The following is a 25,491-nucleotide window of genomic DNA, read 5'->3' as shown; positions in this document are numbered from 1 at the left end:
CAGAGGGTGGGAGCCCCCACAGAGAAGGCCCTTCCCCTGGGTGTCGCCAGACGGCACTGCCTAGCTGATGGCACCCTGAGGAGTCCCTCTCTGTGAGAGTGCACGGGTTGGTGAGAGGTATTTGGTAGCAGTAGGCGGTCCCGTAAATAGCCCGGCCCTATGTTAGTACCTCTCTGCTTGTTATTCCATCACAGGTAGAAACTAATAAGCAGCCCACCCCTGCTTCAGATATCACAATCTGAATAAAACAAGGAAAGACTATGGAAATTGGTGCAGAGTTAAGCATATCAGTCCAGGTTTTATTCAGTCATTTAAAGCTCTCTTCCTCCAGCCTGCAAACATTCAAATATGATGGGATTTCACTTCTCAATTCCCATGGCTGTTGGCCACTTGGCTTTGAAATTTTGGAAGTGCTACGTTGGCCGAAAAAGCTGTTTTACAAAAGAATTTGGTAATTGCAAATCATCACTTTTATTCTTCTGTATGCAATTTAAGACAAACTTCACCTAAATCAATATAAGCAGGAATTCAAATGACACCCTCCATTGCATTATATTTCTGTCTTAAAAGTCTGCAGTCACATTTGGTAAAAACAACAACAAAAACAACAACAACAACAACAGCCAGGGAACATCTTACAACCTCTAGCATTCGTACCTGCATCTCTTGTGTGCTCAGGACTTCAGGCTGCCCCGCAATCACCACTGCGTCAGTCTCTGCTTCACCATCCATGATGTCACCATCTGCTACTTCTGCTTGTGCAACATCATGGTCCTCCTCGGGGGCTTCCGTTTCTCCACTTTCTCCTAAGAATCAAATAAAAGTGAGGCCTATCCTCTCTTGAACTGACTTTACTCAAGCACAAATCACTGGAGATACATATATATATATATATATATATTAGCAGACAAAAGAAAATTGAGCCAGAGGAGGGAGCAAATCACAAATCTGCTACCTCCTCACAAATCAAGTATAGCAAGAGATAAGGAAACCGGCAGGGAAGAGGTAAAAGTGCACAGCCATTTTAAAGAAGAATACTTAGATGAGATGAGGCATGTTACCTGCATCTTGTTGACCGCTGCTGGCATCTCGTGCTACTCCCTGAGCATCCTGCTCTGCCTTGCTCTTGCTTGAGGCACTTTTGCTACCGAAGAGACTGCTGGGCTGATTGACAATACGTGACAACGTCTCCAGGGGTTTCAAGGCAGCATTAACTGTGTTGGCCATGTTGGGACTTTAGGGAAAAGTACACAGAGAATAGTAGTCCAAGTTAGAGCGCAGTCAGATATCAACAAATAAACCTTAGTTTCCTGTTTCCCCGAAAATAAGACTGGGTCTTATATTCACTTTTGCTCCAAAAAACGCATTAGGGTTTATTTTTGGGTTAGGTCTTATTTTGGGGGAAATACAGTACTAAATGCACCCATCTGGCTGACAATCTTAACTGGGGCTTATTTTAGGGAGGGGGGGGAAATAGGACTTATATTAAAAGCATCCTGAAAAAATGCTAGGATTTTCTGGTTGGGTCCTATTTTCAGGGAAACAGGGTAGATATAAATAGAAATCTTTAATAAAATGGGACAGGGTCAGAATTTAGTTATCTCAATAAGGCAGCTAATTCCATTCTAAAATAACCAGACTTTTCCCAAAGACAAATCTTATTGGAAAATAGGGGAAAATTTATTTCTTAATTCCAACCAAATTGTTTAATACCACCGTAGCCATGAATTAATTCCACTCCCATTTCTTGAGCAAATTACCTGGACAGATCAAGACTGTGGGGCACTCTGGCCAAGTCATTGACCAGCCCTTTCTTGAGGAACAGGCGGATGATGTTGTTCATGCCGTTGTGCTGTGTCTTGGCTGTGGCACTGCTGTAGAAGCTGGAGGTGGATGGGCAGGATTCCATGATGGTGCTGATGATGCACATTACTGCCTGTAGCCTAAAGATAGGATACCACGAACATAACATGAAAGCAATGTTTCTGTGCTTATCGGAACAATATCATGGACACCCAACCATGCCATGTCCCAAGTCTGTGGAACGGCATTTTTTTTCCTTTCCCATAGAAAACATCATTTTATTTGTTACAAACTTTACTGGGAATAGCATTCTAAATTCTGACTGATAAAAAGGCATGCTTTTGGATAGCCTCTCCTTGCATGGGAAAGCACCCTCCAAAGGTATCATTAGAGTTTTACAAGTATGGTGACTATGTTTTTATAATATGGCGAAGAAACATAGTTTACTAATATCTTTCACTTGCAATCTTATCAAAGGCTAAAAAAATGTCTGAACCTCTAGATGCAAGAACTTAAGAGTTACAGTGCTTTGCCTTTCCTCAGGTACTGATCTACCTGGAAACACAAGGTAGGGTCTTATAGGGCCGTGGTAGCTCAGGCTGTAAGATAGCCTGTTATTAAAACACAGCAGCCTGCAATTACTGCAGGCTCAAATCCCACCAGGCCCAAGGTTGACTCAGCCTTCCATCCTTTATAAGGTAGGTAAAATAAGGACCCAGATTGTTGGGGGGGCAATAAGTTGACTTTGTAAATATACAAATAGAATGAGACTATTGCCTTACACACTGTAAGCCGCCCTGAATCTTCGGAGAAGGGCGGGATATAAATGTAAATTTAAAAAATATATATTTCTCATATTCCTCACCTGGCATGTTTCTCGGTGCTTTCTGCCATGGCCAATGCCCGGCCCAGGGCTGCCTTCACCTCATTCACCAAGGCCACCTGGGCATCAGTGCCACTACCTGCTGCAGCCAAACTGGCTAGAAAGAGGCGAGCCAAGGCTGGTGTATCTTTGTCTTCAGCATTTTGGGTGTGGGGCAGGAGATGGTCCAGGACAAAAGCCAAAACACTACAGTCCTGAAAAGTTCCAGTAAGATATCAGTGGGAAAAGAAAAACCAGAATTCCCAACTTTTTCCCTTACTGACAACGCCACCCAATTTACAATTCTCTGTAAATTTATGCTGTCCATTGTCTGCTGGAATAACTTAGGATACTGGCCCTCAACATCTTTCCTTGCTTGTACCTTGTTTCCAAGCCCATGGTTGTCTGGCACTGGTCAACCAGTGCATTTAGACTTTCTTACCTCTTTTATAAGTTCAGACTGGCCCACTGTGTAACTGTAGTTTGCAATTAATGTAGCAATGCCCACATATGAGCGCACAAGCTCTGCCAGGAGCCGCAGAATAGTAGAGGTAGGCATAAGTGGCTTGCTTCCCTTAGCCTTTTGCTTGTTCTCCTCTGCAGCTTTATCACCATCCTTATCCTTCTTATTTTCTCTAGATTCTTCAGGCGTAGAAGCTATAGGTTAGAAAGGAAAGGACTCATCATTGGAATAGCTGCTATCCCAAGAAATCTAATCTCAGAACATCTGAAACCAGATCAGCTTGCCATACTTGGTACCTTCCAGATATATTGTGATTATATATACTGATATGGAATACAGAAAATTATAGTTCTAACATATTTGGAAGTTGTAGGTTAGAGAACACTATACTACACCCAATTAAGATAACAATTTGATCTCATGCTGGAAGAGCAGAGGGGAAAATGACAGAGAAGCTGCATTTTTACTGCAAAGACAAGAAATTCCCCCGCAACATAATGACATTTAGAAGCTAATCAGGTAAATAAACTTCCAAATGCCTATGAACATCAGAAAACATACTGGCAGAGGTATTAAACATTACATTTAGCTTGGGATTGCATCGTCAATAAAACTGGTGCTTACCGTCACCTTGGGGAGTTCCAGACTGAGGAATCTCAGAGGCTGCGCTATCAGCAGCAAAGACTTGAGCCTAAAGTGAAAGAAAGGGAAGATATAATGAATGATTTCAACTTCTTCAAATGGGATACGAGTGTTATACATGACAAGCAAATATGTTTTTATGCCACTTCTTATCCTAGAATTAACAGAACTACTTGGGTTGTTGCTGCAGAGACAGATCCGAGGGACTCACATTGATGCCAAAGCCAGTCTGAGAATCGAAATCACTACTCTGGCGAGTCAAAGAGCGGTACTGCTGATACACATCATCTCCCATGTCTTGTAGAATCTGGCTCACTTCCTGATTAGTACTATTCACTTTGGGTTCAGATTTATCTGCTGAAAACAGAGAAACAAAAGCAGTCTATATATAGATAGTACTTTCAGTGGTAAGCCTGCATATCAGGCCAAAACAGAGTCACTTCTTCCGGAAAGATAAAAGTATTGATACCATAGATACTTATCTTACCGAGTGACTTGCTTAAAAAAAAATCACCTAAGAGGCCCAACTCTTTCTAGGGGCAAGGGAATAGTTAATATTACTGCTGGCTTCAGCAATGTGTATGCATTTGGAGGAAAAAGGCAGAACTATTTAGAAAAGGTTTCCCAATCAGAAGGCACGAATGCTTCTCAGCAATCATAAACTATGATGCCACCTATATAGAGTTCTCTTCTATTATGTCCCAGGGTATAATGTACCTTCATCAGGGGCATGGTAGGCAGCCAGCGCATTCAGCATGTCATAGATCACCTCCTTGATCGTATCAGGTATGACAGGTAATGGTGAAGGTTTAACTGGAGTAGTTTTCACTAGCTGCACAGCATTGGGGCCCTTAATCCGCAAGTTCTCGAACTCGTCGTCAGAGGCTTGGGGAGCAAAAGGAGAAAGAATAAAAAGAACTAGAGCCGCCAACACTACAAACAGAACCTGGAAAAAGAGGTTGGAAAGGGGAATAGAGTTCAGCATGCTTATATCTGCTTTTGGGGGATTTTTACACAAAAGGTCTACTATGGAAAGCATTTCGCCTCCTTGCCCCTGATCCAGATCATCTTCTTCTCAAACATGAACAGTCAAAATCCAGGTTCTGGCATGCCTGCACACACGCTTGTCTGGTTACTGCAGGAGAACCAGCAGAGTTATGAGGTACTTACCAGTTCCGGAGCCACGGGGAGCGGGCAAGGCAATACGAATGCAACCGTTGGCTACCTCAGTGAAGATCTCAGGATTTCGGCAAGCGGCTGGGCCCAGCACTCGCAAGATATAGTTGATCTCTCGGGAGCCCAAGCTGCCTGACACCACACCTGAAGTGGTGCTGCCTGCTCCACTAGTGGCTGCTGAGCGCACCACCTAGAATGACAGAAGGAAGAGGCAGGTGAGTGAAGGGATCTGAAAAAAAATCAATACCATTAGACCAGTCTGCTGGAATTACAGAGGCAAAGTTCAAAATAAAAGGCAAGGGAAACTAAGAGAAATTAGAGTTAAGATTCACAATCATTTTATATGAGATCCGCATTGATATAGAAATATAGAGAGAATAAAAACTACGAATATATGAATTAGGGACACCTGACTTACAACTGGCAATGGGATGCTGCAAAAAACAAAAACAAAAAGGCTAATGAATTCCAAGGTTGAATCTGTTGAAAGACAGATTTGAAATCACTCTATACTATCTGGTCAAGCTGCATCTGGAATTCTATATTATTCTGAGAATATATATTTGTACTGTAGGTTGCCTCGGGCACCTGATAACCAGAGAATGAAATCTATAAATTAATATAGTGGTGGAAACAACACTTAAGAACAAGCTGAATATCTCTTTGCCTTCCTGCCATGCCTTCTTGCACTGCATATTCTGTATTATGTGAAGCACGGCATCAGCCTAAAGTATTCCCTTATTTTTTTCCAACATGATGATTCTATGAATACAGGTAGCCCTCGGTTTACAACAGTTTGTTTAGTGACCGTTCAAAGTTACAATGGCACTGAAAAACATGACATATGACGGTTTTTTAGAGTTATGACCTTGGCAGCATCCTCATGATTGTGTGATCTAAATTCAGATACTTGAGAACTGGTTCATATTTATGATCGTTGCTGTGTCCCAAGGTCATATGATGACCTTTTGCGACCTTCTCACAAGCAAACTCAATGGGAAAGCCAGATTCACTTAGCAACTGGGATACTAACTTATCAACTGTGGTGATTCAGTTAACAACTGTGCCAAGAAAGGCTGTAAAACGGGGCAAAAGTCACTTAAATGTCTCACTTAACAACAAAAATTTTGGGTTCAATTGTGATCACAAGTCGAGGACTATGTGTATTCAGGAACTAACATTCTCAGTGTTGAGCAGAGCTGGGCCTTTTCATCAGTACAGGTAGTCCTTGACTAATGACCACAATTGGACCTGAATTTTGTAAATTGCTTCAATTGTAAAGGCAAGATATGTGTTTCCGTGTATCTTAAAAGGCCCCAGTAAAGGCAGTGAAAAGGGTCTGAAAAGAAGGTAGCAAACTTAGCCGCAGCTGACTGTTGGGGGCGAATCATTGGCCCTGATGGAAAGGGTGCGCAACTTGGGCGTTCTCCTGGATGAACGGTTGTCGTTTGAAGATCACTTGACGACCGTCTCCAGGAGAGCTTTTTATCAGGTTCGCCTGATCCACCAGTTGCGCCCCTTCCTTGACCGGGATGCCCTATGCATGGTCACTCATGCTCTTGTTACCTCCCGCTTGGATTACTGCAATGCTCTCTACATGGGGCTCCCCTTGAAGAGGGGAGGCTCCAGTTAGTTCAGAACGCAGCTGCGTGGGTGATAGAGGGAGCCGTACGTGGCTCCCATGTAACACCACTCCTGCGCAGGCTGCACTGGCTACCTGTAGTCTCTCGGGTGCACTTTAAGGTTTTGGTTACTACCTTTAAAGCGCTCCATGGCTTAGGGCCAGGGTACTTACGGGACCGCCTGCTGCTACCGAATACCTCCCACCGACCCGTACGCTCACACAGAGAGGGACTTCTCAGGGTGCCGTCCGCCAAGCAATGCCGGCTGGCGACCCCCAGGGGAAGGTCCTTCTCTGTGGGGGCTCCCACCCTCTGGAACGAACTTCCCCCTGGACTTCCGTCAATTGCCTGACCTTCGGACCTTTCGCCGCGAGTTGAAGACGTATCTGTTTATTCACGCAGGACTGGCCTAGGAATTTTAAATTTTTAAATAGTTTTAATTTTAATATTTATATTTGATACAAATTTTATGGGGTTTTTAAGGTATAAATGTTTTAATTTGGCCATACATATAATAAGTTTTTTAATTATTGTTTTATCTGTATATTGTCATTGTTTTTATTGTGGCTGTGAACCGCCCTGAGTCCTTCGGGAGAAGGGCGGTATAAAAATCCAATGAATACTAATACTAATACTAATACTACTAGCAAGGCACTTCTGCTTCAGCACTGGGTGCAAACGGCGAAAGATTGTTGCAGAGAACTGGGAGTTGGGCAAGCTGCACAGTTCTAGGACTGCTTGCTGCCTCCCAAGTCTGCTGGAGGGTGGCTAAAAAATCAGAGATTGGAGGTGGGGGGGGGGGAGAAAGGGAATAGGGCTGCCAAGAGTCTAAAGTTTGATCATGTGACTACTGCAATGAGCATCACTTTGGCCAGGGGTAACTCCATTTTTTCAGCACCGTCATAATTTTGAATGATCACTGAATGAATGGTTTTAACTGGAGAACTACCTATATATAAATTATCCAGGAAAGCAATCAATTATGACTCCACTTCTTCCCTTGAGCAGGTAGCAAAAGGCCAACTGTACCTTTTCCATAGTGTGATGCAGTGTGCATGGATCCTCTATGATGTGTCGGAAAAGCAGGGTGACAAGAGGGGTAAAGCCGTTGAAACCAGAGCTCTGTGTCAAGCCCAGGATCATGCGTGTGCTCTTGAGTTCAGCAAACATCATGGCATATTTGTGGTGGCGGGTGAGACGCAGACAGAGGCGCAGGGTGGCGTGCAGAGTGTCTGGCTCCACAGGCACACCCAACATGCTCACACAGGCCCGGATCAAGACTGTCACCATCTCCTCTGTCAGGCCTTGGATTAAGATCTCTGAGGGTTTCACCTCTTCTGGTGGTGCTTCTTTCTCTGGGGCTAGGCTATCAGCAGGCACAGGGTTATCTGATAGGGTCAGGAAAAAAAAATAGAGGTGAGTGAAAAAGTTCAATCTGTGGTTTGGGGTAAAAACCAGTCCTAAGAATATGCACGTAGTACCGTTTGCCTTCTCCTCCTTAACCTTGCTTTCCATTTCTTTCCCTTCCTCCAAAGTTCTCTCCAGTTCTTGTCCATTACTTTCCTTCACAGTCTTGTTAAGTCGGGGAACCCTGAGCAAGGTCAGCATTACTGGCCTCCTGTTTCCAGTTTCTTCATTCACCTTTGCATCCAGGAAACACACCAGAAGGTTAAAATCACCCCACATGTTTATCCCCAAACCGAACTTCTGAGCAGAGAATGGGAAGTTTATACCTGCACCATTGTGGTGAACTGCACCGTGTAGCGCCGCCGGCCAGCAGTGAAACGAACACTAGTCTCTCCCGCTTTCCAAGCTGTGTCAATAGTGCTATTATTACTTGCGCTATAGCTACACCATCGGCCCGAACGATCATCAAACCATCGCCAATTGTTGCCATTAGCCTGAAGGTACTGGAGAAAAAAAATGGCTATTAGTTGTACCCCTGCACTATAATTCTAGGCATATCTACTCAAAAACAAGTCTTAGGAGATTACAATAGTGGTTGTATGCCTGAAAGAGTAACTGTTCTGTCCCCTCCCAACCACAACCAAAAAGACACGCGAGATGACTATCTTTGCCAGCAATTTACTCCGACGACAGATAGTTCTGGCAACGAACCTGTGATTTCCTGCCAAATTCTCCTCAGACCAGCGTAATTGCAGTTCAGGAATAAACAGAAGCCAAAGTCTGAATCACAAAATAGCACAGCCAAAGCTCCCAAAAGTCTGTTTTTGTCCGTTATGGAGCCCAAAGGCAGATCCACCCACTTTTATACCCTGTGGGGTATGGCTCCGTGACTCAGCACTCCCTAGGTTGGCCCCTTCCTTCCTTTTGCTGCGCACGCTTCACTCTGCGTAGCTGCCCTGCATCTAGCCACAATTGATTCTCCTCAGCTGGATCTTGGAGCTTTGCCAGGGAGGGGGAGGAGGGGTCGAGGGAAAGAGGCCGTGTCAGCTCCTCCTCCTCCATCTGGCCTGCCTCTGGGACCTGGAGGGGAACCAGAGAGGAAGGTCCCCCAGAGGGAAGCCCTGTCGGCTCTTCCCCCTCACTCTCTGAGTCACTCTCAGCCAGGAGGCCCGGCTCGGGGGCTGCAGCAGACTCAACAGTAACCCTTCTATGAAGCAAGGTGACTCTTCAGACATGAGACAATTAATTTCATGCAAGACTTAATTTAATAATTGGAGTGGCAATGGAATGCAGATAATGTTAGGAACATGTTTCAAATCTGAAGTTGGATACTGTGTCTTTATCACGCATTGTATGCCAGGTAGCTTACTCCAGATTCCTACATGAAGTGTACCTCTGAAACTACACACTATTCAGCCTTCCCTCAGCAAAGAAAGCCAATTCGAACTTAATGATAAGGACTTTGGACTGAATGTGGGGCAGAATGTAAGGCGAGGCAGTGTTTCAGATTGAAAATATGATGGAAAACGCTGGATGATGGAAAACAAACAGAACCAACCACAGAAGAAAACAACTCTGCCTTTATTTGCAAAACTAGGTACTGTCGTGGTCACCGACCAAAATAAAATGTATCTAACATAAAACTAGGGGAAAATGCTTGTCAATATGTTAATTTAAGAAAGCCAATCAATTTCTTAAACCTCTAATGCAATTATTATAAGAGATGCAGCCTGTAGGTTTTAATGCTATCACGTACACACCTTTATATTTTCCCAAATGGCTATGCTCATTTAGTACCAATTAAAAGTATGCAGTGTATGTTCAGAGGCACTCTGCCTTTTCACATCACACAACACAAACATGGAAGCTGTCATCAATATGACAAAGGTGTCCTTCCAATTTTACAACCCACATTCACACCTTCCTCCATGTGGCAATTGTGTCTGGGCCTTATTTTGCATGGCTTTGGAAGTAGCATCCACCAACCTTTTTCTAAATACCTTCTTCAACCACCTCTGTAATCAAAAGTATGATGTAAATGTATTTTGTGTCCTTTATTCTTCTCTATTAAAAATTGTGCCCAGTTATAAATTTCACTTAAAGCAGTAGAAGAGACATAAAGAAAAAGAGTTAAGCTATATATGCACACCTGCCACTAAAGAGACTCTCAAGTTTTATTTTTTAACTTTACAATAGTCAAGAAGATATAAGGAGCAAGGGGTGGGGTGTGATCCGTCTTACTAATTCAATCTTGAATTGGAAGGATAGGCTGCCAACTGAATAAATGTTACATCTTATGACAATTTTTTGGCATCTGGGAGAATTCATTGTGAATGCATGAATAACAAGTGGCGAGTTGCAGTTGATATATAAAGAAATTTTGTTTTTAAAGATAGTGGATCAAGAATGATACATATGCATTAAATTTTAGTGAGGAGGCTTAAAACTATATTTTGTCTGCTGAAATATTAGCACAGCCTGGATCAACTGTATGATAGCATTTACTTTGAGAAAACTCTGAGCTACAAATATTCTCTTCCCTTGGTACTTTGGTGGAAATTAGCATAAATGTTTATGTAGTCTAAATGTGTTTAACCACTTCAACAGCCAGAATTTTTCTTTCCAACAAGAACTTTCATCTTCTCTCTGTGCTCATACCTTGTTCATTTGGGCTCTTCTCTTGGAGGAGATAGCTGTTTTCTCATAGAAGTCAATTAACAGCAATACTGGGGTGATCCACCTATAGGAGACATTTGATAAGGCTAGGAAAGGCAGCAAATTATTTTTTAATGTATATTTTGACTTTCTGTGCAAGTGCATTCAAAAACAATCTTATTAAGTAGATATGATTCAGACTTAAGACACTGTAGCCCATTTAAGATTGTAACCCTGCCAAGATAACAATATTGCCAAGGCCTTTGGCCTTTCCTTTTAGTCCAGCTAGGTTGAAAAGCGTGGCATTCCAAATACCTGACAGCAGGCAGAAACCCCACCCAGTCCTAATTAGTAAATGCATCATATGTTACCAAATTCATCACAAATACAATTATCAAACTGAAATTCACTTTCAAAGCACAAACAAAAAAGTCTGAAGCCAAGCCTCAGTACAGCATAAATTGGGAAAGCTGAAACTAGGTTAGGGGTTTCCAACTCTAGTCTATTACTTGCTACTTACTTTGGTGTCTGCACTTCCTTCTGTTCCTTGGCAGCTTGTAGGCAAGGTTGTACCACTTCCAACAGTTTTATCAAAACATTGAGAATACCACTTGATTCTACGACACGAGCACATGGCAACTTCAACTCCTGTTGGCAGTTAAAAGGAAAAAGATCAGCACCCATGCAGTTGAAAGGAAGTAGTCTAGATAAAGTGTTCACCACTGAATTTTTTTAAAAAATGTTTCCAACTACAATATTATAGACAACAAAAAAAGGAATTCAAGATTTGTAGCCTAAAACTTAACATCCACTTTATTGTACAGGCCTTTATTTCATATGCAAGTGGAAAAAAAAGATAAACTCATCAATCCAAATGTGCTTTTTCAAGAGGCAACTGGACTTTTTTTGTTTTTCTTTGAAGACATTTTGCTTCTCATCTAAGAAGCTTCTTCAGCTGAGAAGCGAAATGTCTTCAAAGAAAAAACAATCATGACCTGGATGACTGAGAATCTCCATAAACACTCATCAAATTAAGTTGATATGGAATGCAGAGCTCTAGAGCTTTTTTCCCTCTCCCTTTGCGTTTGTTATTTTTTCTGAAAATGTTCAGTAAAATACTAAATATAGTAACCTGAACACTTAAATAAGAAATGGAACTTTCACTGCCAAACAATTACTCTTCTATAGAGAATGCTGCCATCTATCTGAATTCAAAAGGAACTGCTTACGTATGCATTAACTGGGCAAGTGATATCATCAGGTACTTTGGAATTCAACTACCACCCATCCTTGTCACCATGGCCAATGATAGCTGCAGGCCAAAATACTTGAAGAGTACAAGCTGCCTATCTCTTTTGTAATAAATAGACTTCTAGATATAATCTTAAATAAATTAAAGGCATCCTGGCTCCAAAATTGACATTTTCTTTGCAGAGGAATTAATTTAATAGTCATTGCAGAAGTTTAGAGTAAAGTCCATATTCTATCCACAAGATGCTGAAGAGCCGGAATTACGTGATTCTTCACTGTGACATTGTATTGAAAAAGATGGCTAGAGATGAATAAAGCAGCTAACAAATAAAAAATACTGAATTAAATGGTGGCTCTAATCCCATCTATACTTTAAATTTTGGAATTAAATGTAGAATGATGAAACAGCAAAAAGACAATTACCCATACACACATACACATATCTCAAGCTACTGTCTATAATAGAACATGTAAACTGTTAAATATTGCTCACCCTACTGCTTCCCACCCAATCTTTCTAAGTGAATGACAGCTACTGGATCCAAAGTGGAAAAATGTTTTGGCTCTGCTGTGCATGTACTTGCTGTAATGCTGGCACCTCCTTAAAGTTCCTCTCCTAAACTCAAACCATAGACATCAATCTCACCTCAAATAGTAAAGTTAATAGCAGGATACGCGTGGCCAGATTGGAGGCCTGAGGTAGGGTAGCCATCTGGCTAATCCATTCAGAGACAGTCTTTGTATCACTTGTAGTGAGGGGCAGAGCTGCCTTGATGAGCACATCAGCAGCTTCCCACACCTGCCAAAGGAAAAGTATGTTATCAGTGGCACTAAGAAGCCAACCAGCAGGATCATACCTGGGTCCTTTATAAGCTATGTTCCTGTTTTATTAATGAAATTAGTTTTCAATGTACCCAGAAATGAATGCCATGCTTACTAGATATTTCACCTTGGATCTTATAGTGTTTTTATTTCAGTCTGAGCATTATTTTAAATATGTTTTCCAAGATAGATAATTTTTTTGCTATTTGTGAAAGATAAGTATCATGCTTATAACCATTGCATTTAAAAAACATGAATTTTGGTTTGTCATCAACTACATATATGTGAAACATTTGTGCTACTTATCATTGGATTAACTTTTCCTGAATATAAATCTTTATATTCGTATTGCTCCAAAAATCATATAAAAGTGGTGGATGTTTGTTTAACAACTATGAATCGTTAGGCCTTGAAAAAAATACTTTACCAATAATAGAGTAAAATATATAAACATACACAGACAACACCCCACCGCATCTTTCACAAACATGGACATGTGAAAACACGGGCAATAAAACTGCAAATAAAGAAGGCACCTGGATCACCTGCCATGTAAGATCTCAAATATAAACTCCAACTCAATTCAAAGTTTACAGGTATTTCTTTGATCTAGTATGCAGAGAAATTAATTAAAACAGTCTGATCCAGATTCTCAAGATGTTATGGGATACAATCCTTAATAGGCCCAAGGAGGTATGGGTTTGGGTAAAGATGTAACCAACTAGAATCAAAAGTTCCTGGAAAGATATCTTTTTTTCCTCTCCTAAAGCATCTTAAGAAAATACGGAGGCAATGCTTTCTTAGCATAAAAATTTAATCTACCTGATTCACAACTTGTTTCAGGATCATATCTCTATAATCAGCTCCATTACGTTTGATGGCAGTCATAATGAGGTCACAGACACGGTACACTGTATCTGGGAGCTCATCCAGCAGGTGAAAGCAGCCAGGTAGCATAGTGTCAGTGAAGTTGTGCAACTCTTCTTGCTCAAGAGGTTCTGCATCCTGGAACTTCTCCAAGCACTTGGCTTCTTCTTCCTCCTGTTTCTCTCGAGCCTTCCGTTCTTCTTCTTCTTTCCGACAAGCAGCTTCCTAGAAAGAAAGAAAGAAAAAATGCTATCTTATACTTACTCTATCTGCTTATATACCGCTGGTTTAAAAAAAGGGGAGGGGGCATTTTACAGCATAAAAACCGCCTTGCCTCCTTTATCTCTCCTACATGGCAGATCATTAAAAGATGTTGGTGGGAAGCCTTTCGGTAGGGAAAAGGCAGTGTAGATGCCTCCAACATTCTCAGAAACATTGTCATAGTTTGATTTTTCTTCTAAACGTGAACAATATTTTTTTTTTCAATCCAGCACTCTGAATCACAATATGAAGGGTATTTTATTTTTTTTTACCTCTGGGGATTCAGCCCTTTGGTCCATGGGGATGTCTTGTCCCAGGGACATAGCAATGGCCCTCATCATCTGATCTTCTTCAGACATGCTGAGATCCTGCCAGACAACCCACAAACAGATCTGGAGTATTAGTGATTGGATACTGGAATCCAACTTAATCTGCAGCCTAAAGGAAACTAGACAGTTGTATTAACTGAATTTGTAACTAAAGTTGTAGTTACAAATTCATGTATTAACTAAATTTGTAACGTTCAAGTGGGAGTAGAATTCTCTTTTGTATACATTCATCAAAAAAGTTTTTCTAAGCTAAGAGCATCAGAATCATAGTAATTAATTAAGTGACAATTGCATATTTCATCTTTTAGGATTGGGGAAGGTGTCCAATATTTCAACAGTATCTAGAATGGGACTGGAGCAATTCATGCCACTACCCTGACATCTACACAATCAATTCAGACTCTGGGAAGAGCAATCTGGATTAACTGTGGTGATAAAAAAAAAATACAAAGCCAAACAAGATACATCAAAAAGAGAAAATATGATCTGTCCCACCCTTTTTGGCTCTGCTTGCAGCTGGCTTAAGGCCCATTCATCACTAACACGTGAACCCCTCAATCCCAAAGCAATGCAGTTTTCAAAAGAACAAAGATTGGGAATGAACAATCTAGAATAAAGGAAGCCAAGAAATTTCTAAAAGTCAAATAATCTTAAACTGCTAGATTGCCTCACCCTTACAACCCCACCCATAAGGGGTGGAGGATGTGTCAGAAGATACTCTGTGGCTTGTTCCATGGTACTGGTGTTCAACAGAGCTTCCATAGCATGCTCTCGTGTAAAGCCCATGTCCATCAGCTGAAAATAGGCAGAGGCAGAAAACTTCATAAAGGGATTGGATATGCAAGCAGAAGACAACCAGAAGACTCAGTTTAAAAGCCAACTACATCCCCCAAAAAGAAGGGCTTCAACCAAGAATGCAACTTTTGCAAAGCACTAAAATAATAATGGAATGATTTCTACCTGTTGAAGCTGCTGCTGGTTCACTTGTGGCTCCCTTCGGGCACCACCCTCTTCTTGCCCTGCCTCTTCCTCACTGCGTGCTCCCTCTTTCTCCTTGCCAAGACGCTCACGAATAACTGGTTCTCCACGCAGGATGTGACACAGGATAGCCAACATGGACTCTGCCATGCGTCCTCCATATACTTTCAGTGGCTTACGGTTCCATAGGTTTTTGATGCAAGTGAAGGCTGCCTGCACAACAGAGGAGACAAGCTAGCAAAGGTAGCTCTACGTGGGGTCTCATCCTTGGAAAGTCAGAAATGGTTTTGCAGTTTCTAGACACAAAAGTCACTTATAAAGAGGGAGAGGACAGGATGCACTACATAGTGCATTCTACACATATAAGAAAAGAATAAGATATGATTATACAAGGGGTATGTATGAACATTAAATGCTAATAAGATAGGATTTCAGCAACATTTCAAACAACAAAAGAAGACAGATCAGCTGTCATATGCCACAAGATAACAGATTTTTAGACTGATCACAGAGTGTTTTTCTTATAGTAAAATCACTTTACAGCAGCAGCTGGCGTAACAGCATATATAGTTCTATATATTTCACTTCCATATAACCTTTGCTTTATCTGAAAAAGAAAAAAAAGGGAGAAAGAAACTGCAACTACTCACCTTCTGTGTTACCACAAGGAAACGCAAAGCACTGAACTGCAGGTAGTTCTGCCCACCTGGTAGCTTCACAGGCAAGGAATGGGGAGATTCCAGCACTGTGGTAGGATTCACCATTTTCTCCACCAACATGAGCCAGGCATCCAGAAACTCGCCTGTGCCATCAGGCAAATCTGGGTGTTCCAATCCTTCAGCAACTGGAACTTTGCCTCCCATAGAAAGGGCCCAGTTGAAAGTCCTGGGTAGGATGAGACGTGAAGTGATTATACTCGTTAAGCATTCAGTTCTTATTTTTTTTCCTACACAATCCACTAAGGTTATATCTGACTTGAAGGAAGCTTTTGTAGATCATAATCATTACTGATAATCATAAATCATTACTGATAAATCTCGTTGTCACATTCAGGAGCCAATAATGGAGTTGGCTTTAATTCCCTATAACGATGTGTGGTTGAAATATAAGGATTTGAGTCAAGGCAGTAACAATACAAAGTGCTTTTAAAGATAAAATTTTATTCCAACCATCACAATGGTAACATCATACATTTTTCTAAAGTATTCCACCTCTTTCAAGCGATTTCCCTTTTCTAGTTCATGTATAATAACTCTGTGGATCTTATCTAGGACAAGAATTGTTGCAATATATTCCCATTAACAGATGGCGAGTTCCTATTTACTCTTGTTCCAAAAAGACATGAGAATGTCTTTGTGGAATAAGCAAACAATGCAGTTAATTCTGAAGCGTCCATTATTCTCAATTATTCCCATATTCCACCATGCAGTTGTTATTCTAAGCCTCTTAGCCTAATGTCAGCAATTGCTGCCATATCAGATCCATTAGCTCCTCTGGTGCCCAGCAGACCACTAGACGGCGAGTGTTGGACCATAGGATACCTTTCTAAAGCTAAGAATCAGCTCAGCCTGAATAAAAGAAAAGGACAATCCACACAATGCCAACTGTCAACACAATGCCACCCATTCTTTCTTCTGAAATTGTATACCCAGCTCACGAGAATCAGACCTTCTGCCTGTGCTAGGCTCTCCAATACTGTTCTGACTGTGCTAGTACAGGTTTGGAAACCATTTCAAAGTCAAGAAATATATGACAAAACTCTCTTGGATCAGAGCACTTAGGATGGATCTCGTTTGTGTCCTCCATCTCAATGTTAATGCACTTCGGGCTTGTTTTAGTACCTGTGGTCTGGTTACACTGTCATACTAAACCATATTTCTGTGTATTAGGGAAGTAGACGTTGTTGATACCGTTCTTCCATTTCAGCTAGAACAGTATATATTCCTGCTATTTTCATCGATTTCCTCATCTTACAATTATTCTACTGTAGATCTCACTGATGGTGAAAAAGTCAAAGATCTACTCAAATATCCAAAGCCTCAAGCTCATTGTTTGGAAGATCGACTGGATAGTGGATTCTCAGAAGAAACAATTGGCATTTTAGCTGTGTCTTAAAAGTCTTCCATTCTCAAGCCAACAGGCAAAAAATATCTAAGTTTAATGCAGGTTTTAGATTTTCTGCTCTCCTTATTGGTGTTTTTTTCAGTTGTCCTTTAAAAGGTAATGTCAGCCTTTCATACTTTGATGAAATGTTTCTTCACCCAGTGGTTAAACGTTTTCTTAATTATTTTTCAATATTTAATTGCCCAATCTCATACTATCCTTTCATGGAATTCATCTCTGAGTGCAGTTAGCTTCCAAACAATACAAGCAGATGGCAATGCATCGTTAGCACTAATGAAATCTTATGCAGTTGTTGCCATGGTCTATGTTAAATTGTTCCAGAGAACTCTGATGATCACACTGTGATGAGTTTTATTTGGTCTTTTAGATAAAATCATTCTGCACAAAGGTCTTTCTTTCCTCTCTAAATTCTTCCCCTGTCTTACGAAGAGATGCTTTTCCCAATATTCTTTCCAAACCTGGAACCTGATTAGCATAAATATTGCATTCGTTTGATACTTGACAGCTGTTTTCTTTTATTTAGATAGTATTTTTGGACCCAGAAAAACTACATCTACTACCATAATCTTTTCAACGGTTGACTCAACGCTTGCCTCCATCAAACTTTGTTATCAATTGGCTCATAGGCCATACTTGTTCCAGTTTGAGAAACTCTACAAGGACAGTGGAACTTTCAGCAGCTTTTCTGAGGCATATTCTTACCAAAAATTTGCCAAGTTGCAACGGACTGCTGCCTTTTAAACCTATTAAACAAAAATGTACTGGACTCATTCTAGATGCAACAACTTTGTTCTGCAGTCTCTTTATTGCCTGTTTCATTCCAGGTGCTGTAGCTAATCACCCATGTTTGAATTTCAAAGATCATGATTAGCTAATGAAATATTTCAAGAATCCAAATAAACCAGCATGCAACTTACTCAAAAAGAGCATTATGGCCTCCAGAGCATAAGAATTTTTGCAGCATTAGGTGGTAGGGATATTTTCTCTCATCAAACAGCATTGGTGAGGTGAAACCGACAGAACAGATGAAAAAAGTCAAACTAAAAGCAAAAACAATTCTGTTAATTAAGCAAACTCAAAACAGTGCTGCTGATTTCTCAAATCTTTGCAAAGTATTATTGTCTATGAAGTCTAGGATAAGCTTTCTCCTTCCCGCAAACATTGTGGGATGAACCCAAATTAATGGTCAGCAGGTCTTACCGGAAGCGAGGGGTAGGTGTATATGGTGGGGGTTGCCAGGAAAGCCCCTTGGTGAGTAGTTTGGTGAGTGCTGAAGCTGTTGAGCGAGCAGCAGGAGTGGGAGCAGTAGTGGTGCTAGCAGCATGATGGCTCCTACGTTGTCTTACCGGGGAACCAACACACAGTTTGACCAGCAACCCAAATAATTCTGCCAAAGCACGTCCTAACCTAGAAGATGCTGAGAGTGAGAGAGAGAATAAATTCAATTTTATGTTATTAAAAATGAAGAGGAAAAGTGATACGCTCCAAAGCAGAATCTCAAGTTTCTTTATTTGTTAAGATTAAGAATTTGGCTTCACAAAAGGCTCACAAGTGTTCTTAGAAAATCAAAATGGTGCATGGCTGTAGTTCAACACTTGGAAATACTGTACACTGATCTGCTTGGAAGAAAACAGTAAAGGCACATTCTAGAAGATTAGAGAGCACAGTAAGCAGCAACTCAATATGTTATTTTCTCCTAAATTGTGCTGATTGGCTAGGATCATGTTGATAATGCAGAAGTCTCCTAGTCAGGACCACCAGTAAAAGAACTCACAATATGCTTATTATGAATATTGATTCAAAATGTCCTTATTGCTCCAGAAAAGTTGTCTACTTCTGTCATAAAAATTATTCCATCATTTTGATATAGCTATACTAGCAAAGGTAGTTAGCCTTTTCCTTTACAAATCTGTAAGCCTTTTCCTTTACAAATCTAGAAAGGGAAGGCAAGTCACAAAATAGAACTGTTCTCTAATCATAGGTATTACATTTCATTCAAAAGTTCCCATCTTTTTTCTGAATCAGTTCCAACAGTTCCCCCCCCCCCCCACACCTGATAGAAGGGGCTTGATCTGCTTGATTCGAGCTGCCATGGCTGGGGTTATTTTTGACTTCCCCTTTGGATCAGAAGAACTAGGCTCATCAGTTTCCATTGGTGCCAGGGTGTCACCATCTAGGCCAATTCCTTCTAGCAGGCCTTGGGCAGAAGCCTCCATGGTTCCAGCTCCTACTGCTTCTGGTTCACCATCTGCAAAAAGCAGTGCTGATAAATTATCCATTCAAAGTTTTTTCTGCCAGCCCATTTCCCACAATTTCGTGTAGAAAGACCTAAACTGTTCATTAATTCAGATATCAATAGAACGTAATGGAATCACCAGTACAAGCATAGAAAATCTTTAGAAGCTGGAAAACAGTAACCCCATACCATGAAGGCAGGCTAAGTGTGGTGTTTGAGACAGCAGAAAAGCAAAACTGTATAGGAGACCAATAGAACAAGGTGGGAGCATTAATTTCAAAAGAACTGTCAAGCTCCCCCAGAACACCTCATTAAATAATAGTTTCCCATCAACAGATAGTTTTTCATTTGAAAAAAAAAATTGGTTGTGTGCAAATGTAGCCTCTTTTGTTAAGTCAATATTTCTTGTCTGATAAGAAATTGATTTATTAGTGTTGAAGTTGCTTCAATAAAGCATAAAATATAACAATAACTTCAATGTTGTATGGGAAGAGCCCAAAATGGGTAAGAAAGCTGGCTACTGTATTTTGCCATTGGGACATGCAGTGCAAAATGCTTCTGCCAAATAGCCTCTCCTCCCCAATACAGTTTTTATGGGATAGGAAATCTGAATTTTGTATTAAATCTCAACTCAACAGGTAAGCGCATCTATCTTCCAACCATACCTGGTTTTTTGGCTCCCTGGGTAGCACTTGGTATAGTTTTCTCTTCCTTTGGCACCAATTTCTGCATGTCAGCCTGGCCAAATTCACAACCTGAAGGTAAACTGCAAGCATAGAAAGGTCAGATACTGCTACAAGTAGTATGCATTTAGCAGATGCCCTGGTTTCTTTCACAACAGGAAAATAGTAAAACAGTGGCAGAGGGATCCTAGGCAATATCCCAGTTGGTACTGAACCACTGAGGGCTCAAAAGCTACTTTAGGCCATTTCAGTTTCTCTTGGCATTCTTAGAGGTGTTAAAAGGAGCCATGAAATGGCTGCAGCTCAGTTTAGCTATGGGTGAATTCTTCCTTGACCAACTGGCTCCAAGATGGTGCAATGGATATGGGAGAGAAAATTTGTGCTGCCTTTGCTTGTTTGCCACATTCTACAATGCACCCTTGCGTGGACGCTACCCTAGCTCCTGACACTTTTCATCAAGGGAACCACTGACACGCTTGAATCAATTCACTAAACTTATGGGCTTTGTTCTAGTGGTCTTGTGACCCAAATGCCCACTTATAAATAAGTAGTTTCTCTATCCATCTCCAGCCTAGCAAATTTATACCACCAGCAAAGTAAGGTTTCACATCTATCACATGCCCATACCTGTTTGGTGTGCATAACGACAGCAGCACAGTGCTTTCCCATACCAGTGAACAGTACAACTGGCTCAGCTTGCTCAGCACACTCAGACCCAACTGTGAACCCCACTGGTTTACTGAGATGGCTCTAATTTCACTCTGTAAATGGAAGAGAAAAGTATGTTGCTGAACAGCTGAATTAGGCATTGGTGACAATCAAGGAGCCTTAGGGCCAAAAAAGAAATGAGCAAGGCAAAAAAGCAATTCTTACTTGTCCTACACGGCAAGTGTGCACAAACATCATGATGTAAGCATGGGCTGCTGTCAGGGCATGGAGTAAGGGTGTGGCCTGGGCAGAGAGAGTAGCATCAGCTACATTGCCAGCACATGCCAATTCCCGCAGCAGGACCGAACCACCAGGTTCCTCGATGGGCCGGTGCAAAGGCTCCAAGGAAGAGAGGATGGAATCCAGCTGAAGCAACCCTTCTTGCAGCACTTTTGGCTCATGAGACAGTGTCTAGGATACAGAAAACAGAATAGTGCAATCCATCAAATCACCTGAATAATATGTAAGTCTTTGCCTCAAAACCACACACTGTACCAAATTCTAATCCATGATGTTTAAACTCGTGACTTATGGTTTACTAAACATCCATGAATGTTCTTTCTCAGAAAAATACTGTCTAGCCTTTGTAGATATAGACTGAACAAGTTGACATTCAGAATCAGTAGATTTTTTTTTTTTAATGTTCTCTTGCTAACCACACTAACACTTCTCCATATTTGTTCACCACCTGGCTCACAACAACATTCAACCAACTTATGCCACAAGCAAAAACAACAGCTATATAGAGGTCCACACCCCATCTCATCCACTATAGCAGGGATGAACAGCCTGTACTTCTCAGGTGTCATGACCCAATAACCCATTTGGGGCTCCAGAGAACTAGAATATTTATTTATTTATCTATCTATCTATCTGTCTGTCTGTCTGTCTGTCTGTCTGTCTGTCTGTCTGTCTGTCTGTCATTTCTCAGAATGTTGGTGGCTTACACAGAAAAAAGTAGTTTAAAGTATAAGTTACAAAAATAAAAACACAATAGAATAGTAAAACCAGAAAAAAAATAAAGCTGTCACCATCAAATTAGGAAAAGACTCTTTGAAAACACTGATCTTCATTAGTTTTCAAAAAAGAAAAAAAACTTATGAAGAGGGAGTTAATTTGATCTCAACAAAAAGAATGTCAGTATCAGTGCTACTACAAAAAAAAGCATATTCTCAGTTCAGTCCCCAAAGTGTGGGATTTTAGCAGCTTCTTCCTAATAGATCTGATAGGTTTGGGCCAACGAAAATAGATCCAAACTGGACCCACAAACTAATTGGCTACTAATGTAGGATCTCTGAAACCAGTGTTATACACTCATGACAGGGAGCCCCAAAATACGTGCATTACTGCATTCTGGAGCAACTGTAGTTTCCAAATACTCTTTAAAGGCATCCCCAAGTAAAGCATGTTACTGTAGTCTAATCAAGTAGTGATAAGGGCATGAGTTAACTATAGTTGTCCTTGGTATGGCCATAACTGAAGCACCAGCCAAGTTGGGCCTAGGCCCTCTTGGCCACAGCTTTCATCCATTTATCTGGTAGGAGCTGTGAGTCCTGAATGATCTCTAAGTAGAAAACATGCATCAAGTAACTTTGGGGGGGGGGGATCAGCCACCATAGATCGCCTTAAAAAATTTCCTGATTTTTGCTGTTGTAGGGAGGTTAAGGGATGGAAGGCACATGCAGTGTTTAGAATACCTACTTGCCTCTTAAGTACCCCATAAATTCCCCAAAAGTATCCAAGGATTTCAATTTCACCTGTGCTGGTGGTATCATAATATGTCTGACCCTATTTTCTGTAGCTCCCCCAGCAAGGAAAGAAGATAAATTATGCCTTCCAGCCAACATTATGCATAAACCCTGTCTGTGGTAGGACAGAATCTTTGATTGATTATATACTGAATCCCTTCTGATTGTGTTATTGTACAGGTAGTCCCTGACCCAAAGGTGGCTTTTTAAAAAAAGGCAAACTGGACTTTTCAATTTTTCTTTAAGATGTTTCATTTCTCATTTAAGCAGCTTCTTCAGTTCGTTCAACAACTGAATGAACAGTTGTAAATCAAAGGCTACCTGTACATGAATGGATCTGTAAAGAAACAGCCCCCTTAAGATAAACAATCATATATAAAAGCCAAATTCAGATCCGATCCACCGAATGAAGAAAAAGGAAATAACTGCCCTAAGAGTCTATCTATTACCAAATTTAATTACTATCATTCCAAAATTGCCCACTAAAATATGGCCTTCCTGAAAAGAAAATGTTGTACATGCTGAGAGAGACAATTAGGTTCTGAAGCCAAACTGCATTCCTAAAAATATCCTTTCCAGTGAAATACAATAATCATATCAATGCCCATATCAAAAATCTGTGGAAAGATAAGACTATACAGGTGAACACGCAGATCTATAGATTGCTACTGTAATGCATGTTTTCTCGATCCACAAGTGTCAATTTGTTATTTAAAAGCCAAATTAGCCTTTTTACCAAGAAATCTGAAGAAAATACAGCATCTCTGGGTGGCTGAACACAAAATTCCTGGGACATTTACACTGCCCTAGGATGCAAAAATTCAATTTTTTTTATTAAAAATTCACAGCATCTTTGCTTAGCACAAATGAAAGCACATACCTTAGATAAGCAATAGGATACATGATGTATTACTGACCAGCCACTATAAACCCAAACTGGAGAATGACAAAAGGTCCAGGTGTTATATCACTATTCCTTTCAGAACAACATGCAATAATTATGAATTCAGGTAGTCCTTGCTTACCAATCACCTTATTTAGTGACTATTCAAAGTTTCAACTGTGCAGAAAAATAGCCTTCTGAAATCACATGCTCACCATTTGTATGCTTCGCAACTGGCGTATAACATCTTAAGACACGGTCACATGTTTACCTTAGTGACCGTGGTGCTTCACTAATGGCCGAAGGAGACGTGTAGTTGTAAGCCCATCATGGTCACGTGATTTTCCACTAGAGATTGGAGTTGCCAGACTCAATTGTAGTTGCTAAGTAAAGACTGTCTGAGTACAGTTTTATACAAAGGCTTAAGCATTCTTGATCACACTTTATGTACTTGCTTTCGGATTTATTTCCCTCTCTTTTTTGCAGAGCTCTTTTGGCTCTACATAGAAGAAAAGGAAAGTTTTGGAATGAATTTCAAAATCTCTTCGGGATGAAGGCTATATGAAAATATCAAGCACAGGGGACATGTAAAGGGAACTGAATAATTTCGAACTAGACTATTTTTATAAGAAGAGTAAAAAAAAAATTCTAAAAGCAAGAATAGACTCTTAGTTGGGTATAAGAAATGTTTGGAAGCTGTTTCTGACAAAGGAGATATGACAATATTCTAAATGAAAGGACATCCAAACTTCTCCATCTATTTATCTTATTTATATATATCAGACTTATTAATTGCCCATCTCTCTCACAGACTTATTAATTTCCCATCTCTCTCAAAGAGGGGCTCTGGGCGGTAATTTACTTTCTTTTTATTCTGAATTTGTAAATAATTGTCCATGAATAGAAAATATGCATTCCAATTTGTAGAAAGATACCAGATTTAACTTTGTACCAGATAGCATCAGCTGCTCGCTTAGGGATGCACTGAACTATATAATTTTTTTTGAGGGGGGGCGCTTAAATTTATACATCCAACTGTATTCACTGTACCAACTGTATCGCTATAGATGTTCTGCTTGCCCTGAGAATCTGGATTCCAACAGACACGGGTGTTCAGCTAGGCATGCATTTCATACGGAATGCTTACAAGACTTGGTCACAGAATCTCAGTGTCAAGCCTGATGAACTCACAAGGTAGTGGGTTGTTGTTGCTATCGTTACTGCCTATAGTTCAAAGGGAGGGAACAGATTAATCTTGCCAATAATATAAGATCGCACTGAACCTGCTTGTACTGTTGACTCCTTGCAATTTCAGAGTATGCCACCTTGTTGGGAGGCATCTTGTTGGGATGCTATTAACACAACACACCTAGACTGTTAGCCCTGCAGTTGCTAATCAGCATTATTTGAAAAATCTGTGCTAAATGAAATTTAATCTAGGGTAAATATTAAAAAATGTGGGCTTTTTAGTGAAAGAAGGATTATTCATGATGCTTGATAGATTGATATATTGTGTTGATTTTTTCGGATCTATTTTTATTCAATTGTAAGGGATTTCTGAAGAGGCAATATTATGTCCAGCATAAAAATGTTGAACCTGCTGGTTCAATGAATGAGTAAACATCATTGTCTCTGGACAGTGGTTGAATGATCTGGAATTAGGGGAGTTAGTTATTAGACCCTTGTCATGGTCAGATCATTCGCTCCTTCGGCTGGACTTTCGAACCGCCGATCCCCGCCGCAGGGAGACGGAACCGACTCGCTGGTTCCGTCCCAGGCGCCTGATGGACCCTGAAAGGTTCCAGACGGAGCTTGGGCTATTCCCTGAGGATTTGGCCCACAACTCGGCTGGAGCTCTGGTTGCCGCCTGGGATCGGGCGGCGGCTGGCGCTCTAGATCGAGTTGTGCCTTTGCGGCCTCTGACCCGGTGTCGATCTCGTTTAGCCCCTTGGTACTCCGAGGGGCTGAGGG

At 40.9% G+C, this 25,491-nt stretch overlaps 1 protein-coding gene across 10 annotated transcripts in view; it reads right to left on the bottom strand.

Annotated features, from left to right (window-relative positions):
• The window catches only part of HUWE1 (HECT, UBA and WWE domain containing E3 ubiquitin protein ligase 1), a 104,829-nt gene that overhangs the window by 23,963 nt on the left and 55,375 nt on the right, over positions 1 to 25,491 (bottom strand). For 7 of the 10 annotated variants that reach the window (XM_058173344.1, XM_058173345.1, XM_058173350.1 and 4 more), the window contains 26 exons: positions 21,055 to 21,300; positions 20,809 to 20,942; positions 20,164 to 20,264; positions 19,316 to 19,510; positions 18,463 to 18,679; positions 18,180 to 18,302; positions 15,789 to 16,023; positions 15,121 to 15,351; positions 14,833 to 14,955; positions 14,104 to 14,199; positions 13,526 to 13,795; positions 12,528 to 12,680; positions 11,151 to 11,278; positions 10,634 to 10,715; positions 8,302 to 8,478; positions 8,050 to 8,209; positions 7,598 to 7,956; positions 4,943 to 5,136; positions 4,488 to 4,666; positions 3,982 to 4,127; positions 3,753 to 3,819; positions 3,108 to 3,322; positions 2,669 to 2,880; positions 1,761 to 1,943; positions 1,062 to 1,234; positions 658 to 806 (listed from right to left, as the gene is read on the bottom strand). In XM_058173344.1, coding sequence (XP_058029327.1) covers positions 658 to 806; positions 1,062 to 1,234; positions 1,761 to 1,943; positions 2,669 to 2,880; positions 3,108 to 3,322; positions 3,753 to 3,819; positions 3,982 to 4,127; positions 4,488 to 4,666; positions 4,943 to 5,136; positions 7,598 to 7,956; positions 8,050 to 8,209; positions 8,302 to 8,478; positions 10,634 to 10,715; positions 11,151 to 11,278; positions 12,528 to 12,680; positions 13,526 to 13,795; positions 14,104 to 14,199; positions 14,833 to 14,955; positions 15,121 to 15,351; positions 15,789 to 16,023; positions 18,180 to 18,302; positions 18,463 to 18,679; positions 19,316 to 19,510; positions 20,164 to 20,264; positions 20,809 to 20,942; positions 21,055 to 21,300 — 4,548 coding nt within the window. Of the gene's footprint in view, positions 1 to 657; positions 807 to 1,061; positions 1,235 to 1,760; positions 1,944 to 2,668; positions 2,881 to 3,107; positions 3,323 to 3,752; positions 3,820 to 3,981; positions 4,128 to 4,487; positions 4,667 to 4,940; positions 5,137 to 7,597; positions 7,957 to 8,049; positions 8,210 to 8,301; positions 8,479 to 10,633; positions 10,716 to 11,150; positions 11,279 to 12,527; positions 12,681 to 13,525; positions 13,796 to 14,103; positions 14,200 to 14,832; positions 14,956 to 15,120; positions 15,352 to 15,788; positions 16,024 to 18,179; positions 18,303 to 18,462; positions 18,680 to 19,315; positions 19,511 to 20,163; positions 20,265 to 20,808; positions 20,943 to 21,054; positions 21,301 to 25,491 lie in introns of all 10 variants that reach the window. The other 3 variants (XM_058173348.1, XM_058173351.1, XM_058173346.1) reach the window with 2 other exon arrangements.

The sequence above is a fragment of the Ahaetulla prasina genome, chromosome 2, assembly GCF_028640845.1.
Source record: "Ahaetulla prasina isolate Xishuangbanna chromosome 2, ASM2864084v1, whole genome shotgun sequence".
NCBI lineage: Eukaryota > Metazoa > Chordata > Lepidosauria > Squamata > Colubridae > Ahaetulla > Ahaetulla prasina.
Note: the sequence above shows the minus strand (reverse complement) of the source record. Positions and strands in the feature narration are given on the sequence as shown.